The sequence below is a fragment of the Branchiostoma lanceolatum genome, chromosome 12 (genome assembly GCF_035083965.1).
Source record: "Branchiostoma lanceolatum isolate klBraLanc5 chromosome 12, klBraLanc5.hap2, whole genome shotgun sequence".
NCBI classification, from domain to species: domain Eukaryota; kingdom Metazoa; phylum Chordata; class Leptocardii; order Amphioxiformes; family Branchiostomatidae; genus Branchiostoma; species Branchiostoma lanceolatum.
Window position 1 is genome coordinate 14976607 of NC_089733.1, and position 19843 is coordinate 14996449.

A 19843-nucleotide genomic window follows, 5' to 3' on the forward strand; every position below is an offset into this window, starting at 1 on the left:
TCGTTTGATCAGTGTTGGAAAGGCAGTACCTAATAGCTGGCACTTGGTATCATGTGAGACGAAAAGCCAGTACCTAATAGCTGACACTTGGTATCATGTACGTAATGACACTTGGTATCATTGCTTGTATCCTTGGTCTACCAGTACGTTTGGATGCGATGAGCAATCAAGACACATATAACGTTAGATTATTAGAGTTTGATTTTTTAATTGTGCCACATGCTTTAAAAAAGACGGACACCTAGCTTCTATTCTATGGTCAACAAAGTAATTCTTAAAAAGTCTTCGTTGGCTTATTGGAAACTTCCTATTTAGGCCTCGCCTCAAAGTTTTGATTAAAATCTAATTCTAGATACAAAATCGTGATAACTATGTTTTTCGTTCCTTCTATATATGTGCGAATTACATTTTAAAGCCTGTTTTTTGTGTAAATTAGGATCTGTATTCTTTATTCTGGTGTCATGATATGCTGTACGAGCATCAGTACAGGTTTGATTAATATGTGAACGCAGCTTATATGTGCTAGCTATATTCGATACTAAGGCATAGCCTGTGTAATGACAGGTGGCTTAAAGGCGCCCTGGTAACGTTAACAATTTACTGATTCTCAATATATAGAAAATAAGCATTTGCATACAATGTATATTCCTGCAAAGTAAAACAAAAATGCCCCAAGCTTTTTTTAATGTAATAACAAATAACTTACCACGTTAATGAATACTTTATCTATTTACAAGATACACGTCTCGTAGTTTGTACACATGTGATTTTAAACTTTTCTAAGGTACAACTTGCACATAATTTTATCATGATAATCCTTAAAGTTTTTTTTTCAGTTTCTTAGAATCTTTTTAAAGATTAATTAATCGGCTCTGTTAGCTTCACGTACTTGCCTAACTTCTCATCTGACACATTGTCTTTCTCAAGGACTTTATCCTCGTCTTCAAGGCGAACGTAGTTGGACGCGTCTTTTGCATGGATGACGACGTCCGGCACGAACTGTTCCCGAAGGTTGTTCAACTCCTGAAGCTCGTGATCATCGTCCTCTGGTTTGGGGAAAACTTCCCGTTCTTCTAGCTCTCTGCGTTTCTTTCTTCTGTAGAAGATGACTCCAAGAACTGCGCACACCAGGATGACGCATATGGCGACCACTGTCAGTCCGAAGGCTGTCCCCTTCCCAGGATTCCCGGCGCGAGACGACTGCGCATGCGCATGTACGGTGACCTTATGACATTTCCCACTTGCTATTGGTTTAATGTATTTTAGGTCTTCGTCGATAGGCGTAATGCACACAATATATTGCATATCTGGACTAAGATCTTTAAGTATATATTCGTACAATCCTGGAGGAAGAACTGCTTCTTCTTTAAACGTTTCGTCATCAGTTTCCCTCACAGATATCTTGTGCGGAACGTCGTTGCCCGGAGAAGACCACGCGATTTTCAGCGCCGTGTCGTTGATTTCTGTGACCGTGATGTCTTCCTCTTGATTAGGAGTTTCACAGTGTCGTCCCGTGAAACCGATCTCACATCGGCACTCCTGGACCTTCGTTGCCATGACAACGCAATGGCCGCCATTTTGGCAGTCCAAGTTGCAAGGGATGATGGTAGATGGCTGTGCTGACGTTTTTTGATGGCTGGAGTGTCGAACTGCCTCTGTTGTTTTCTTTGATGTTACCGTTGTTCTAAAAACAATACGTTTGTCGGTTGTACTAGACTGGACTGCTGTGTTTGGTGTTTGCGTCATGGGAAGTGTCCTTTGACCTGAAGATGACGTAAAGTGGCTGAGGAAACTTGACATGTCTGGGCAAATAAAATCATCATCGTAAAGATCCTTCACCGCCATTCCACGCAAGTCGCTAGGTTTGAAGCAAGTGACGTCAGATTTGATAATGGACCATCCCAGCATCCATCCCAAACGACAGTCGCAGTTCAGAGGGTTGTCGTGGAGTTCTATCGTCTGCAATGGCGGAAGGTCCTCTTCTGGCTTGTTTCGGTAGATGGTTTCGATGCCTGAATTCTGGAGGTAGACATATCTCAGACTTGGAATCCGAAACGTGTCCAGATCAACTATTTTAAGATTGACGTTTCCATCCAGAAATATCCGAAAGATGCGACTCATCTGTTTGAAAACGTCGGAATCGATTTCCGTTACACCACTGTCTGATAGGAACAACGCCCGTATGTTAATCAGACCTTGGAATGGGTCATTTTTCAGGGCTGAAATCTGGTTTCCGCTCAAGGACAATGTCTGTATGTTTGTGAGGTTTTGAAGGGCGGTTGGTACGGTAGTAAGCAGGTTGTTCTGTATATCAATGCGCGACAGGCTCGGTAAGGCGTCAAACGGCCTCCCAGTGATGCCAGCTATGTTGTTGTCGTCCAGATTTAACATCTGCAACTTTGACATTCCCTTGAAGTCGTCTTCTCTAACAGTTTGCATCCCGACATCAGTGAGATACAGCGAAGACAGCTGAGGGAAGATGTTCACAAGTCTGCTAAGGTGTGCTGTCCCAAGCGGGTTGGAATTCAAGGTCAGAACTGAAGCGGTGTTTGCTGGAAAATCGTCGGGAACATCTGTGACGCTGTTGTTCGCAAGGTCGAGGCTTCGAAGGGATCGCATATCTTCGAGCCCGATAGGAAGTGACGTCAGTCTATTTCCGGTGAAATCCAGGTTACGAAGACGGTCAACTCCAATGAACGCGCCGTTTTCAATGTCACGAATTCTGTTGTAGGCAAGGTTAATAGAGGTCACCTCTGACAAACCGATGAAGGCATTTTTTGATAGCGATCGGATTCTGTTGTGCTCAAGTCGAAGAGTTTTTACATCAATCAAGCCGTCAAATGCACCATCTTCAATGCTTTCGATGCGGGAGTGAGCAAGATCAAGTGTGGTGACTTCGTGCAATCCTACAAACGCCCCCTTGCGCATGACTGTGATATTGCAGTTCTCCATGATAAGCACACTTAGTTGCGGAAGTCCCCGGAATGAACCGTTGGTGAGCTGCTGCAACTTGTTTCCTGAAAGGTCTAGATACTGAAGTCCGCCAAGCCCCGCAAACGCACCCGCTTCTATCTCGTCAATGCTGTTGTTTGCAAGATACAGATACCGAAGCCGCGACATACTGATGAAAGCATTGGATTCGATTGCAGTGATGAGGTTACCCTCTAGGTGGAGCTTCTTCACGGTCCGTGGTAAGCCCGTTGGGACCCGAGTGAGCTTATTCTCCCGAAGCCATAGATACAGGAGGTACGAGAGCGGGTTCAGGGCTCCGGTCTCGATCCCAGGATTGTCAAGACTATTCCGACTTAAATCGAGATACAACAACCGCGTCACGCCGCTAAAGGTGTCGGGCTGGATACGAGAAATGTTGTTCCCCGCGATGTACAAGTGGTTTAGTCTGGCAGATCTAAAAGTCGGGATTTCTGTCAGTCGGTTGTCGGACAGAAACATTTGCTGTAAAGTGTGCAAACCAGATAGCTCTCTGGGAGAAATGGCGTCGTTAGTGAGATAGTTTCCCTGTAGATGGATCTTCGCGATCCCAATAAGTCTTGGGTACAGAGTTCCTCTTGGAATCCGGGTGATTCTGTTGTTGGCCAGGCCAAGTTGCCACAGTCCCATGAGCCCTCGCGGTACCGCCGTGAGCAGGTTTTCGGTCAGATCAAGGAGCCGAAGGTTCCGATTGGCCACGAAGGCGTCCGGCGGAACTCCCGGATTGGCGACGCTGTTGTTCATAAGGTAAAGCTGACGGAGTGACGTCATGTGTGCCAGGTTGCCCCTGGAGACAGACGATATGTTGTTCCCCTCGAGATGGAGGTAGACAGTGTTGCCGGAAAAGTTGGCGGGAATTTCTGTCAGGTCTGCATGGGCGCAGTGTGCTCGGTTGCCATAGCAACGGCAGACGGCCGGGCACTGCTCGACTGCTGCGCATGCGTTGCCAATCAGAACCACCACCATTAGCAGCGTCGCTAAGGCCAACGAATTCTTCGTACTTAACATTTTCTCTTAACTACAGTTACCAGTTCGAAGTCAAATTTATTGTTTGTTGTTTCGAATGGTAAATCAGTTGTTGCCCAGTAGAGAACACTTGCAGTCAAAGGTTTTGTGCTTTTTGGTCCACCGAAAACATCTGTGACGTAAGCAAACCAAGCAGTGTCATTGATCCATCTTCATATAGTCGTCTGTTTTGTCGTCATGGTCTCCAACACTCTCCTGTGGAAAAAAAACACGAAAAAAAGAAATGTTATGCACAATTTAGATTTTACAGTCTGCGATTCTGTCCCAAGACATCTTCGTTCAACAAAAGCGGACATTATAGTTTAGAACACCGCCGATCTCCAAGCAGATGTTGGGCTGGAAATCGTAACGTTTTGTGACAGTCGGACTTATAACCTTTAGCACACTGAAGTAGCCGGTTGTGGCACCCCATTCTCTATTGGTTTCAGAGTTGGGCAGTATGGAGAAGGTTCATGGGGATGGGTGGCTCTCGGAGAAGCCTGCATTTCAAAATTGCGATCTCCGACAAACAGCATCTGCTTGGAGTTTGGAGCAGTACAAAGAAGACCACAGCATGTCCAGAAGAAAGGATAAAAAAAAGAGTTATGCTGCAGTACCAAGGTCAGCCACCAGGAGGACCAAAATCGACCTTGGCCCCTACCCACTACTCACATACCAAACATCATCACAATCCATCCAGAGGCTCTAACGTTATCGCTCCGGATACACACAAACAAACAAACAAACAAACAAACAAACAAACAAACAAACAGGCAGACAAACGGGGCCAAAAACTATACTATTTTTCATGGAGATAATTTGAAACTCCCCATTCATAGTGCTCAGTGACTGCTCACGTTGTCGTCCACGCAAGCTGTCAATCACAGCGTAAACGAGACTCATTAGACGGCTTTGATTGATGGAGGTCAAAGGCATGTGTGACATATATATATCGTTCGCAGGTGGACCTCCCAGTATCATGTAATCAATCAAACTTTTACTGTAAATCTCGAAACTTTTGCCGTGGATTTATTCTCGCTGTTTTCGCGGTGACCCTGATCGTTTGAAATGTTTTACTACTGTACCGCAGAATGTGTCAGCCGCGAATCTTCAAAAGCTTGAAAACCTCAGTTTCCCTCGTACCGCAAAAAAAATCACACACCGAGAAAGTGCATGTATTTACCCTCTCTCTTGTTCTGTTTTGAGTAGGTTGCGTCAGAGGTGAGTGCAACCACCTATGCCAAACAAGGAGCAGTCACATTCGTCCTACGGCTATTCTTTTGTGCAGGGATTTTTCAACGAGGCTGTGACAGAGTCGACCATCCACAAGGACCTACGACAAAATTTTCCGTTTAAAGAAATGTTCCGTTTAATAGCTGAAATGTGTATGACACATCATTAGGACTGTCACAAGAATGTCATTACTGTCGCATGCAAGTCTATCGCACGTCGAACGTGACAAGAACCTTTAATAGCCGTTGTTAATGCCACTATAATTGCTCTATCCGGTGTGTTACTCAGAGAGAGTCGAAGATATGTGAATACATTTTACGGTTCTTATTGGCAAATGTGCTGAATGTTGGCACATCGGCGGCGCAGCAAATCCGTAGTGTGTTTTTGGCACACTTTAAGACGGATTAGCCGAAGAGGCTCCGTGGGCGTCACTACACCGCTAGGGAAGGTCGTGTAAAGTGCCTTTCCCAAGGGCACAACGTCGGGGCATGGTGGGCATCGAACCAGGGACCTATTGGTTCTGAGTCCAACGCTCCAACTTAATACATCAACATTTGAAAATGCGGACTCTTTTATGTCAATACATTACCAACACTACTTACGAATACGCCATTTAATACGGTTAGTTAGTTCTCACTAGACACACCTATGTTGCAACGTATTCAAGTCACATTTACTTTGCATACTTTGCGAAATCTGATACGCCAAGTCAACAATAGCCGTCTATCTCTCAAGATAAGATCGTGTCACACTGACTTGATTTTCACGTTGACTCTCCCAGCAAAAAAACAAGACTTTTCGAACTCTAAACTGTAGTTTTGTGAGCAGTACAATGTCCGTTTACTAGATTGGCTGACAGTAGGCGTAGTAGTGCTTCAAAGAAAAACAACTTTGGGAGTGAAAAGGTGAATAGAGACTTACATTGTACATGAAAACAGAAGCCAAGGCGATTCTCTACTTGTTGGAATTGGAACAACTCAAACTAACTATAGTAGGATTGGTCTGGACCAATCGTAGGGAATTACGCTGGAGGAAGCGACCTCTGACCTCCGCTCGTGGCCTCCATTTTGCGGCATCCGCCGTGCTGAAAGGCGCGGCTGGGCTCGCCTCCTGCTCGATGTTCCGGTCGGAAACTTTTCCCCTCTCGAGCTTCCATTAAGCAAGTGTCAACCTACCGTGCGACGTCCCCCAGCTATCGAGGCGCACGACTCTGCCAGGCCCGACGCGGACTCAGACAGGGCCGCGGTGTGCTGAACTGCCGTAGCGTGCAAATGGACTCCCAGTAACGTTGCCCACACATGGATTCGCAGTCCTAATAAGTCAGAGCTCCACCCGACGACTGATTTCGGCTGTCTCTGCACTGTCATGTAATCCGCGGCGGCGTCCTGAAGCGAGTTTCTTCTTCACCTGAGCCGGGGACTGCACACCCGTTCCTGCCTGATCCTGAGTTTGTGCTACAATAACGTCTACACAGAGAGTCTACAGCGATCGGAACGACAGCCCCCCTCCCCACCCCACTTCACGCCATTTATGCGGGGTCTCGCGAGACAACTGCGGGACTTTAGCAGTCATCTTTCTTCTCGCGACGAGCCTCCACGAGCGGTCCTTCCTCATCACACGCCTTTCCCTCTTTCCACCCGTACCTACACGGACTACAAAAATGCGGTGGGCATCTACAGCAGCGTACTCAAGACTCCCAGGACTCCCATTCCACGTCGATGCGACTTAACGTTCCGGGCCGACCTGGAGTTCGCGGCAGTGCCCTGCAGCGAGATCGTCACCAGCCTGCGATCACGCTTCGCAATGTTTGACTCACTTCAGTAGAGTAGAGTAGAGTAGAGTAGATTAGAATAGATTAGTTTTGCACAGAAAGATTGTCAGTGCAACAAAATCAGCTCTGTCATAACTGTATTACCTTTCCTTGTGAAAAAAGACAGTGCTACAGGCACATATACTACACCAATCACATGTACCTGGCTAAACTATAGATTTGTGACTTATGTGATATAAAGTAAAAATAAAGAAGACTTAAAGGAAACCGCAAACTTTGACCTATTTTAACCTCCTTGCTTTGACAGACATGTCATCTGACTTCATAATTAGGAGTTACGCTTTGTTGAAACCACCTGCCCAGCACCACTTATTTGTGAGATTTTACACTTTCTACACATGAAAGGGGAATTGGATAAAATTGCACTTTTTAGTACATAGAATAGATGACTTATATATCCAATATAAAGCGATTTGGTAACCACGGGTAACGTTCCCTGACTTCATGATTAGTTATTCATGGGTAAAACGTCTGGTCAGCACTGTTTACTTTAGAGATTACAAACGCTCTACACATAAGGGCACAAACTTCTTCTGTGTGGCACTCTCACAAAGAAACCTAAAGACTTCATCCGGGGTATAATGACATCCGGGGTATAATGACATGATCTGTGCCCGGAGGGGACGGGAGGGAGGCTTTGTCTGCCGTGACTTCTGACCTTGAAGGGTTCGCAGAGGTCACCGCACACAGTAATCGTCTCTGTACATCGACATGGGTCGTTGACATTTGTCATTGGGTCTATTGGGACTGAATTTCAAAGGCGGGAAGAAGGTGACAGCAAAAGAAAGGAGAGGGGTCGGAGTCTCTCCAGTTCGCTCCTCTTATATCGCATCTAAACAGAATATGACTTTCTCGAGTCTGTTTTTTCACAATTAATAGTCGGTTAGCCCAGGCGACTTTTAAGACCTTTTAAAGACTAGCAGGCAACCTCACCAGTTAATAGATGACCTCACGTGGCTATTAGACTACCAACCGTGGGGGCCATGGTCGACTATGTGTGACAAGGACTTTATATTTTAAAACTCAGTGCTCGAAAACATCGGTCTTTTCTTATCAGACTGTCCTTCCCAGGTCTTTCTGATAGACTACTGCCACACCGACGAAGTATTGAATCCAACCCCGTAAATGAACTGAGCGGACAGATACAGAGGAGTTACCGATGGTATGGTTTCCAGGCTACGCCCTATCGGAATGTACCCAATCCTGATAAGACTGATATCTAGCCGCATAGAAGTCCCACAGGTGACCATGTCTTTATCTAGACCTACACGGGACAAAAGGCAGATGCATAAACACTTCACACTTTTCTTGACGACTGTTTATGTTATCGACGATCGGTTTCACGAGTTTCTGACGTGTTTTGAAAACAAACGGGGATCGTACACGTGTTTGGAAAAAAATTCCAATGGATCATAACAATTGTGCTTGGGTAAGTATTTTTGCCTGTCAGAGTACGATTTGTCGCGGATTATCCATACTTTGTTTTGTTTTTACTACATTTTTTTTTCATTTTGTGTGATTTCTGTCCTACTATAGGCTCTTATTGTTTTCAAACAATACTTTGAAATGTTGAACATCCTGTGTTTCCTAAACTACATTTTTGCCACACGCAGCCGCGGTGACCAACAAAAAATCACTTGAATATAAGAGAAGTCTGCCATCGGCGAAAAACGCTTGCGAGAAACTCGGGCATTTGCTAGAACTATTGTGCATGTACAACACAATAACAACCCCGGGCATATTCTTTTACACTCCAGTATTTTCTGTCAACCGTATCATTATTAACGAAAGGGGGAGGGCGCGCAATTCGCTTTACAAATCGATCTGTTGATGATTACAAATGTGCTATCATATCATTCAACTGACAAAGCAAATGTACAAATGTCATGTACAATGATAAACCAAACCCTGGGCCGTCAAAGTACATTATGTTTGCAAACATACTCAGTGAATCAATGCAAGACAGCTAGCTTACATACACATTGATATCATTGATTTGCAAGTTCAGGTCAACACTTGGTCTCTTTCATGTGAACTTGGCCTTGTGTGTGTGCATTTCCTCACACTTCCTCACCTATGTGCTCCCGAAACATTCCTCAATAGCTCGCGATGTTAGCTCTTCGTATGTGCCGTTCCTTTGGGGTCTACAGAAGAATTTCGTCTGGGAATTCGCACTACATGATATTGGCTATATACTGAGGCGGATGCATATGAAGAGTTTTTTTTTTCCAAAAGTACATGTAAAAAGCATGATCTGTTTGGTGGCTTCTTTTACGGAATTTTCATTTCTTCGCTAAGCTGACATTGGGGGGAAACAGAACGGGTTATAGTTTAAGAATAGTGGCTCCTTAGTAAACCCCTCTTTCGGAACTGAGACAAGTTTACCGAGTCCAAAGCATTTATTTTCAGTAATACATAACGTCGACTAGTCGGATGATAATTAAACCACATGTTTTCTTCGCAACGACTGATTTCCTTTAGACAACCTACCGTATATTTTTAAAATCGCCTGCAAGTTTCTACCTTTATCATAACAACAAGTCGTAAATACATAGGCCTTGGATGGTCTTAAAAACTCTCTGAGACAAGGCATACCTCACGTAAGGCTTACACTGCACGGGAGAAAATCATATCAAAAGACGGGGAAATGTTTAAGAACTCACCGAGCGCAGCAATACACAGACGTCAAAGTCTCGCTTACGAAGGTCGTTATGTTTGTTTACGTTTTGATGCGATCTATGAGCGATGCGATCTCGTCAAGCAAGTGGCACGAATTATCATATCGCCTCCGGGTCTCTATGGAGGACACTCAAAAATATTTGTGAAAACGAGTTCTACACAGAAACTCACAACACTCAAGCATACTCATGAATACCTACAGTCCTATTGCCGTGACGTAAACTAGTGAGCAACCAATCCTTGTTTAGTGATGTCCACTTTGACCTATATAATACAACTAAGATTTACAACTAAAAAATACAAAATGACAGTGTCCCATTGGGAAACTAGGTGCATCAGTCATCACTTTAGGGACCTCTGTTGGACTGAGTTGGAGAGATTGTGAGATTGAATAGAGTGATAAACATTCTTATCCGATTCTTTTTCGACTTATACTCGTAAGTTAGATTACAATCTCGATTCTTTCGGGATATGGAACCCCACCCATACCCGTGGTAATACCTCATCATTTCCATTACATGCAGGTCAACAGTGCGAGTTAATGTCGCGCTACCGGTGAAGCTGCTTGAAACCCCCGTCACGAACTGAAGTTAAAAACACGCGTTTCTAAAAATCACTTCCCTAATTATGAATTCAAGACGGAATCAAGATGTAGAAAGAACTGAATTTTTTTCCTGCGTGTGTTGTTGTCAGATCCTTACCACCTGACATATATGTAGTCGAGTTATAGTTCGTAAACTTAAACAGAGTAACAGGTTTTGTTTACCCACCTTTGGTTGGAAAAGAAGATGTCGTCTCACGTTTACCTCGGAGTGACGTCTTTGACGACTTGTTGCCGCAGTACAAAATTAGCCTGCACCGGGCCTTCTTACTGGCGTATGGATCGTAGAATTCGGCAAAAAAAAGAATAATTAGCCAGTAGAGTCAGTCTACGGCGAGGGACAATATATGCGCTTGCAAACGAAACCCTCTGGTGGCCAAACCCTCCTGGCAAATGTTCTCCCTACAGCTGGCGTAGTTGGTCTGGTAGAGACTAGAAAAAAATGTCGTCTGACGATGTCAACACTTTCTCACGAGGACCCGGGCAGCACGTTGTTCTTCCAGTCGCCCTGCGTCCCTCTATAGCCCGCGGCTGGGGATCGTCTGCATTGTTATGTAAATCAGGACACGGTCCCGGGACGGGGCACGTTTGGCAGGAGGCACGTTGGGTCGCATGTGGGACAGGTCTCTCTCTTTCGACTCAGGTTTTAGCCTGGGTGCCATCCTAGATCATCCTATTTCTACCGGAGGCTCCTACACTCGCTACCATAAAAAAAAATAGGGTAGCGAGTGTAGGAGCCCCCGGTAGAAATAAGATGGCACCAGGCCTTCCTTCTACCAGCAGGCTTTGCTTATTTTCTTTTTTTACTCAACGGTCACCGCGCAATAAGACCCGAAGGTCACTTCAGATGTGACGAAAAGGCCACTCCAATGTTTCGGGTTACATACATGATATAACTGAAACAGCGACTCTTCGCCCTAGGTCAGAAACATCATGGCACCAGCTCAACTGCTCACTTATAAGAGTGAAGAATAACTGACCCAATAGCAGAAGCAGAGGTTAAAGCTAATCTCCATGCAGGTGTTGGTGGGGAAGATTGTGACCTTATCATATGCTCCGTTTACTAGTACTTTCTGTCGGCTCCACGATACTCACAATCTTCCCCACCAACCTCTGCTTGGAGAGTTAATGCTCTGCGACGTTCGTGAGGAGGAGGAACAGAAAAACAGCCCTCTGTTAGAAACGGTTGGATGGTGAAGATAGGAGCCAGTGGATCAGAACATTAGTGCACCTGGCTAGAACATAAGTGCACCTGGAGCTGTGTAGGGGGGAAGGGAAGGGTCATCATGGGCTCATGCGTCTTTTACTATAAAAGTGTAACAGTGGGGTTCAAGCGCCACTATAGCTAACTGACCAGTTTAATGTGTCCGGACTTCGGACCTTTTGACCCAGTGGTTATGGCATCCCCCGAGCCAGGAGTCTGTTTCTACTCGCTTCTTGTCTGTTGCAGAAGTGTTATTGGCCCACTTATATAATTAGTCAATTTGGGGACTTTGGTTGAAACGCTTCAGTTCGCAAGGCGGCGCTTTTGATATATTTTATACACTGTACACAGACACAGAAACATATAAACGCAGACACAAACGCATACATAAACACAAAGACACACACACACACGCGCGCGTGTACACACACACACACACGCAAACACACACACACACAAACACGCGCGTACAAGTGCACACCGGCAAACACACACACGCGCACGCACGCAGGCCCACATGCAATTTTGCATATGTAACGTTACTTCTTTTGGAGGGAGGAATACGTAAGATAAAGCGAATGCGAAGTAGGGCTTATTTTCTAAATACCGCTAAGTGCAATGTCTAAATCTCTCAATAAAAAGACACGAAGCATTCAAATCAATTCATCATTCAGTGGCTGTGACGTCAGAGTTTATGATTAGATCATCATAGTCTACAACCTTTGATCGTAACATAATCCACAGAGGTTACAACCATGGACCGCTAGGTATTCTTTAGAGGTTTACATCCTTCTACTTCACCGACACCGGGTGATGGCACCATCCTGAGATCGTGAATGTTATCTGCGGAAAAAATCATCGACGGAGCTCACAGATTGCGGGGAATCTGGGCATTTTGGGGGTATGGCCAATGGAGTGAAGAAAACCAATTTGGACTGCACTGCACATTAGGCTGGTCTGAGCTTTTATACTCTTCATTACGCTATCTGTTTGCCAAAGCTATAAGAGACCAATAGGAACGCAGATATCTGCATATTGTCTCGGATATTGTACGTTAGGTTGGTATAAAGTGACTATGCTTCCCATTGGTTCTTCCCGGGCTTTTCCACCGGTGTACTCGCACTAACATCACGAAAACAAGTCCAAAGTATCCATTCTGGGTTTATCATTAACCGTAGGTGCTTGAAACATGGCAGTCTTGTTATTGAAGTGCAAAGATCATGCGCGAAGGAAGGTTGAAAAGGTCATTAACACACCAAGCTAACAACAAGACTGTGGTGAAACCTCAAAATTAAGAAAAAAATATCATGTGTATTCCCACTGTTATTTTCTAAGGATTTTCTAAGCATTTACATTACAAATGTATAAGTTGATGCCTCTGTTTGATTTTTGTGGTTACATTGTAACATTACTTTAATTTAAGCCGGTTGATAGGCTGTTTTGTGCAATGCGTGATTAGTTCTATAAAATAAAGACATTCAACAGTCAAATCACTAGCGAGTTGAGTTTATTTTACAGAGGATCGTTATCCCCCGGACAGTCGTAGGTTTCTTAGATAAACGTAAATATTCTACTTAGATGTAAGATGGTGTTCAACATATTCACTCTTCTGGATTTGTTTAACAGAGGTTTTCTCCCCTGGACAGTCGTAGGTTTCTTCTATTCCCCTTGGTATTTCTACAGAGGTTTTTTGCTGATTTTTCCCCAGAGGTTTTCTCCTCCGGATTTGTTTAACAGAGGTTTACTCCCCTGGACAGTCGTAGGTTTCTTCAATAAACGTATAGCTTCTTAAGTTGCAACATAAAACTCACGCTAGTGTTCAACGTGAGCTTAGCTTCTTATACAAAGTTCACCATAAATAGCTGACAGTGTCAACAGAAATAAGTTAAAGTTTTGATGCCCCCCTCACGTGGTTCAGCCCGCCTGCTGAAGCGGTGTACCGGGGTGTGGCGCTTGGAGCCAGCACGTGAGAGTTTAGGGGGTGGATGAGGACCAGTGGTGCCCGGACCACTCTACTGGGTAAAGTGCAGCATGCCGGGCAGCTAAAGGTGCACACCTCTATCCAGAGCCCCCTACACCCTTTACAGAGGTTTTATCCCCTGGAGTTTTTAAAGAGGTTTACTCCCCTGGTCAGTCGTTCACCGTGAGTACCAATATTAGTCCTCAACATCACAACGGATGTGAGTGTCTACAAACAGATTTTTTTATACAGAGGTTTTCTCCCCTGGACAGATAACGTTTCAAACAAACAAACAAACAAACTGTGTCAGTTCTCAACGTCACAAGAGATCCGACTAAATCATGATTTTTTTATACAGAGGTTTTCTCCTCTGGACAATCGTTCACTGTGTCAGTTTACTTCCTCAGTTCTTAGTATCTAAACCTTTGCAGTATACAAAGGACAACCATAATATTCATGATACTGATAAAAGCAGGTATCAAGACATTTCTATGTTGTAGAATTGTCATAGCGTACCCAAGTAAGTCTCTTCTGTAAACAGCATTCAGGACTAGCAGTGGCACAAGAAGGATGATCTTCTTCTTGTTCGGTCTGGTGTGATCTTCATCGTTGTCAAGGTCGGTATCAGGTTCAAGTCTGAAGCATAGAACAAATTTAGCACGTTGCTTTATACCACTACCTTGTCTAGAACTATCAGTCTGACTGATTATCTTAGGAACAGTCAATATTTTTTGCATGCAATGTCTAATAGCCGCTTGTATATTTGGAAATGTGGATTGGCCAGAAGAGTATGGTGAATTTATAACTAAATCTAATACATTGGCCAATTTGGGGATTTGCAACGAGAAATTAAATTATCTCATTGTTAATTGTGAAAATCAGTTCAGTCCCTATTCTCACTTGACAATATTCCACAAATGTCTTGAGTATACAGTACTCAAAGGAATTATGTTATATCCTCATTGATTACACATAACAGGTCCAAATTCAGATCATACAACATTTTTATTTTAAAAGTATAAAAAATATCAAAGTTTTGAGTAGAAAAGTGACCTCTCAGGTGGATCTCTGTCCATGCCAGTGATGTTAACTGTCAGAGATCCGGAACCTGCACTATTTATGATAACGTTCTGAGACCCGGAGACGACAGTTGGTGTAGGTGGCGTACGCTGGCGCAGCTCACCTGAAAAAATTAGAGTGATATGAATTCAAACTGGAGTATTTTGCAACAGTATGGGATCCATATACAATTGTACAAAGAAAGGCAAAGATAAACTGGAAAGGGTACAGAACCAATCTGCAAAAGTCTGTAACCAACTACGATATGGGAGCTATAGGGACATTATTTGACGTTCTTGGATACGTTGAGTATGCAATTATAAATGCAAAACAATCAGCAGACTCTAAGTATTTACCAGTTTTCATAAGTTACTCCGCTCGTTTCCAAAATGAGAAGGAATTTCTGGCCGCGGCATATTGAATAGTCACAGTGTTGGGGTCTGCATGGAATAGTTCTTCATCTTTTTCCTCCATTCTGCAGCACTCTCCGTATATCTACAACTGCCTCCTTGTAAGAATGTTGCTCAATAAATGTGATGATATTTGCATCTATTTTGGTAGTGATATTTGCATATATCGGATAAGACAGTCGTCCCGTAACCCTCTAACGGTTGCCGCGAAACCCCCATATGGTGCGTATTTGGGTTGAAAACAATGGCGAAACCGTGGAAAATAGATCAACTTTGACTAAAAAAATCCCGTTTCTGACAAAAGTCTGATTCCTCGGAAGCACTGTAGGAGATTGGTGAACTTATCACAATACCGGAGACACATTATAACGTTATGCTTGATCTGACCTATTTTGACTGCACTATTGACTTTTTTCCGTGACCATGTCTTGATACTCAAAACGGCGCGTATCACCCTTCTATCTTGGAAACGAGCGGAGTAACTTATACAAACTGGGGAGTTTGCTGCTTGTTTTGCATTCATAATTGCATATTTAACGTATCCAGAACGTCAAATAATGTCCCTGCACCGTATACACTGCATTTTAGACTCGGATGGGGTCGGGTGAGGTGTTAAGGCATACCGAAAGCATCGTCCTCCTAGCTGCGGTTATGGCTACGCCTCAAATATGGCGACAACAAAATTTGCATCGAATTAAGACATTTTTCCATTCAACTTAAGTTTCCTACCTTCTACGTCACCGACACCGGGTGATGGCACCATGCTGAGATCGTGAATGTTGTCTGCAGAAAAACTTCTACGGAGGTCGCTAATCGCTCGGAATCGGGGCATTTTTAAAGATATTTTTTGGGGGGGAGGGGGGTGGTCAATGGAGTGAAGTAAACCAATTTGGACTGTACCGCACATTGGGCTGGCCTGAGCTTTTATACTCTTCATTACGTCATTTGTTTGGTCTGGCTACCACAGACCAATAGGCTGGCATATATCAGCATGTTGTCTTGGGTATTGTACTAAGATTGACATGAAGTAAATATTTTCCCCAGATTCCTCCCAGGGTACCCTCCCGGGCTACATGTTCTAGACGGTTCTCTGGAGGAGACAAACAAGTCCAAAGTCTCTACTTGGCTGTATCAGTAACCATTGTACGTGTCCTATGCAAAGCAGTCAAGCCTTTGAAGTGTGTAAAAACAATGTCCACAGAGAGGTCAAGATGGCCATTCAAATGCCAATCAGTCTTTGCACTGAGAAATACCTGGAGGCCAACGTTACAATATAAAATTACAAGTCAAAAGGTGTGAGCGGTCTTTCAGTGTATGTAATATTACCAGTTGCTGTCGCGCCGCGTGCCTGTGAAGCTGATGTGTTACGCCGAAGGGCGGCTATGCCGGCCATACAATATGCGGTTGATGCAGAAGAGCTGGGCCCCTTTATACATCTTTTTTTGATGCAGAAGAGCTACAGGCGGTACAGTATGATTTACTGAAGTATATCTAAACGTCTTCAGTGACATCTTAGAAGCTTTCTGTTCCCCGGGGACACGTGGACGTAAGATATCTCTTTTTTACAGGCCCCTTCTTGGCGACCTTCCATTAAGACTGTGCGCACGCTTTTTGAGGACCCGAAAACATTTCAACTGACGGACTTGATCCTCGTGAGTTTACACCCGCAGGGTGAAATACGTCATATTCAGCAAAAAGTTCCAAAACGATCTGAAGCACATCTCGTCCACAAAAGGAGTGAAAATCTACCTTTTCTTTCCACCTTTATTTCAGTGTCATTAAAAAAGCGCACGATACAGTTAGGCGAAGCCTATATGATGACAATGCTATGCTTCAAAGAGTGAACCTGTCTGTTATAAGTTATAACGATATTTTTGGCGACGCCTCAGGGGCGGAGGCATTTATTACAGTATTACGATCGGTTAGTAAGAATTTTAGGAATTGCACAAATGCATTCCCTAGGGAATTGGTTTTAAGGTACGTAGCTGTCGGCTGTGTGATATATGTAAGGTAAAAGAGAGGCCTTTGTTGATTTGTATGAGAAAAGCACCATTTTGACAAACTTGCTACTTAAGGCAGAGAAACCGGCTATCATTATTTGATTTTCAAATATGCTTTTCTGTTTCTAACAAGAGAGAACAATATCTGAATTCCTCTTATACTGATAAGATTCAACTAGGAAGAAATCGAAATATTAAAGCTTGATTTTCAAATAAGCTATTTTTTGCCGCCTACAATTAAGGATTTTATGTTTGAACATGTTGCTGATACAGGTTCTTTTAAATGCTCTCTGAAGACTATAGCTAACACATAAAGGATAAAGGAAGGACGCAGAGACAAGGTTTCTTGAATATTGGGCATAGTAGATGTTTTGTGTGAGAGTTTTTATTCATTTGTGTCTCATTTGTTTTTATCCTGTTATCCTGTGCGTTTGTTTTGTTTTGCCTTTGTGGTGATCCTGAATTCATTATTTGTTCCTCAAGCGCACACTCCTTCCTTTCTCGTTGACTCCAGTGAACGCCATGTGCATTCCGAGGGTGTTTGCGGCGTAGCTCACCTGCGGACACAAAAAGAAACATCATTCACTGCCGCTCACCGAGGAACAAATTGGCCTCTCTTTTTATCTATTTATTTATCTATTTATCTATATTCATTCAAACTAGTAAACAAAGGTTGAGAGTCTGACATGTTGCTCAGTTATGAAGGAAAGCCTTTGCAATGACCCAACATATGAATTACATGTTACCCAGGTCAACAAAAACGGCAAAATTTAGTTACCTAGCCAGCATATTCGTCATTTCCGTCATTTGAAAGACTTCATGCGACACATGACATCCAAAAAGATGTTGCATATTTCGTCATCTTTAACGAGCAAAAATCGGTGTGTAAAGCTAATGAGAGCTTGGAATTTTGCAAAGAAAACTAGTAAAACTAAGGAAGTTTGTAGCAGAGCCGATGTAGATAAGTTCTAACGGCTGCCGGTAAATGTTTTCGTCAAACAAAATTCTGATAACGGAAAAAATCCAACAAGCTGGCTGTTGGTCGTGTGGGCTTACCTCTATGTTATATTATTTTTCACGCTGTCTCATAGGCGGTGAGCCACAGATTTTTGCCTTTTGTATACGGATCGTTTTTTCATCTCACCTCTTTATTCTAGCCAGTGAATTCTTTCTAAGGTTTCTAGGCTGGCCATGGCGTAGCCCACATGCAGGCCTGCACTGAGCACTTAACAAACCAAACGCCCGGGGAACAGGGTCCCCTGGGGCGTTCCTGGCCGTCCAGAGACGCCCGTAAATTACAGGCTTTCAACCGTAATACTACAGCGAACCCAAAAAATTCGTACAAACTCCGAACTAGCGAAAAATCAAAGAAAGTCCATATAACTAGCACTGAATAGTGTAAAACCAGCAGATTTAGAATGCAGCGGACCAAGCGCTGCTTCTTATAATATATACTACTCTTGGCAACGTTATTCTACGGTACCGTCCGCAACAAAGACAAAGAGATTTATACCCGGTACCCCACGATCACAAGAACCCACAACTGTTCTGCCGGGCGGAAATCACTGTTGACGAGTTATATACAAAAAATTAACAAAATATTCTAAGACGTCAAGTGTACAACAATGTACTAGTATTGAACTGTAACGTTAGCAGGACAAATTGTGTACAAAATATACACTTAAGCCAGTTGTCAACTTGTCTAAGTACCTCAATCACTATAGCTGACACATTACTATTTACGGAAACACAAACATAATCCAAACTAAGCCGAAGATGCATTGAAATCATTCATATTCAACAAAACTCGTCAACAAAGAGACAATTCAGAATTCTTGGCACTATCAAAATCGGTAAATGAAACACCGGGGGAGTGTACCGTGCTGTGGTCGGGCTCTTGTCGCGGCAGATGGGGCTTTCCGCCGCCCGGGCCTGTTGCATTTACGCGGCATGAGTTGGCCAACTCCTACCGCGTAAAAAAAGACTGGGTGCAATGGATAACCCTGGCAACAGAGAGTTTTGTATGCCACGAAGAATGCTTGGCCAAGTATTGCCCTGGCCCTATAAACAGGGAAATCCGAGGGGACTGGTAGAGACTAAAATTAAATCACTGACCCCTATAATCTTTGTATTTCTACATGGGTCATAGTTTTTATTTCGTAAAATCAGTGCGAAGTACAAATACATTTACAAGTTGTTTTCTATTATCAAGTGTAAGGGCTTAACAGGATGAGGAACACGTTTAACGTATGGAACGTTTTCAAGAACTTACCTTGAAAGGATTCCGGGTCTCCGTGACTCAACACAAGCCCGTAAGAGTTTCCCCGTCGTGTTAGAATATTCCCGGCGGCAAGCCTCGGTACGCGGCCCGCCGTCTGTCGCTGTGGCGCGCCCTTGCTCTAAAGCTGAGCTAACGGTATACTGCATGCAGCCTCGAAGGTTATGAAAAGCTGAGGGCGGGGATTGTGACGAGTTATAACATATCCTATCTTACCCGAACGGAGAGCCAAGTGTTGAACAATGGACCAAACGTCGTCACACTGAATTTTCACATGACATCCTAAAAAAGTGCTCGACTGGTCGACTTTCGTTGGCTCCTCCCTGCTGCTGTGTCTGTTGGTTCCAACCTTTCTGTGGGCGGTCAGTTCCGCCCTGCTAGCTGACAGCGGTTGGTTGAGCCTGGCGCCCTGCTGAGGACGGTTGGTTGCGCTATGCGGTGGGCGATCTTCAGAGAGTTACGCCCTGCATGGGAGGAGCTAATACGTATCCCATGTGGACGCCAGATGCCGTCAGCACGCAAGATCGATCCCTTGTTGCGCATTCAGAGTTGAAAGGCACCCTACCCCAGTTTTGCTCAGAGGGTTTGTAGTAAA

The 19843-nt window shown here is 43.9% G+C and overlaps 1 protein-coding gene and 1 long non-coding RNA gene across 2 annotated transcripts; both read right to left on the bottom strand.

Moving 5' to 3' along the window:
• Window positions 1–183: 183 nt before the first annotated feature.
• Window positions 184–10864, bottom strand: LOC136446168 (slit homolog 2 protein-like). The gene is made up of 2 exons (XM_066444485.1): window positions 10507–10864; window positions 184–4209 (listed from the first exon to the last, which is right to left on the bottom strand). Exon 2 carries the CDS (start codon window positions 3994–3996, stop codon window positions 859–861), a length of 3138 nt encoding a protein of 1045 aa, XP_066300582.1. The 5' UTR covers window positions 3997–4209; window positions 10507–10864; the 3' UTR covers window positions 184–858.
• A 2167-nt stretch (window positions 10865–13031) lies between these two features.
• Window positions 13032–16019, bottom strand: LOC136446603 (uncharacterized). The gene is made up of 3 exons (XR_010757606.1): window positions 15700–16019; window positions 14555–14684; window positions 13032–14137 (listed from the first exon to the last, which is right to left on the bottom strand). It is a non-coding gene; the product is annotated as an uncharacterized lncRNA (long non-coding RNA).
• Window positions 16020–19843: the final 3824 nt, after the last annotated feature.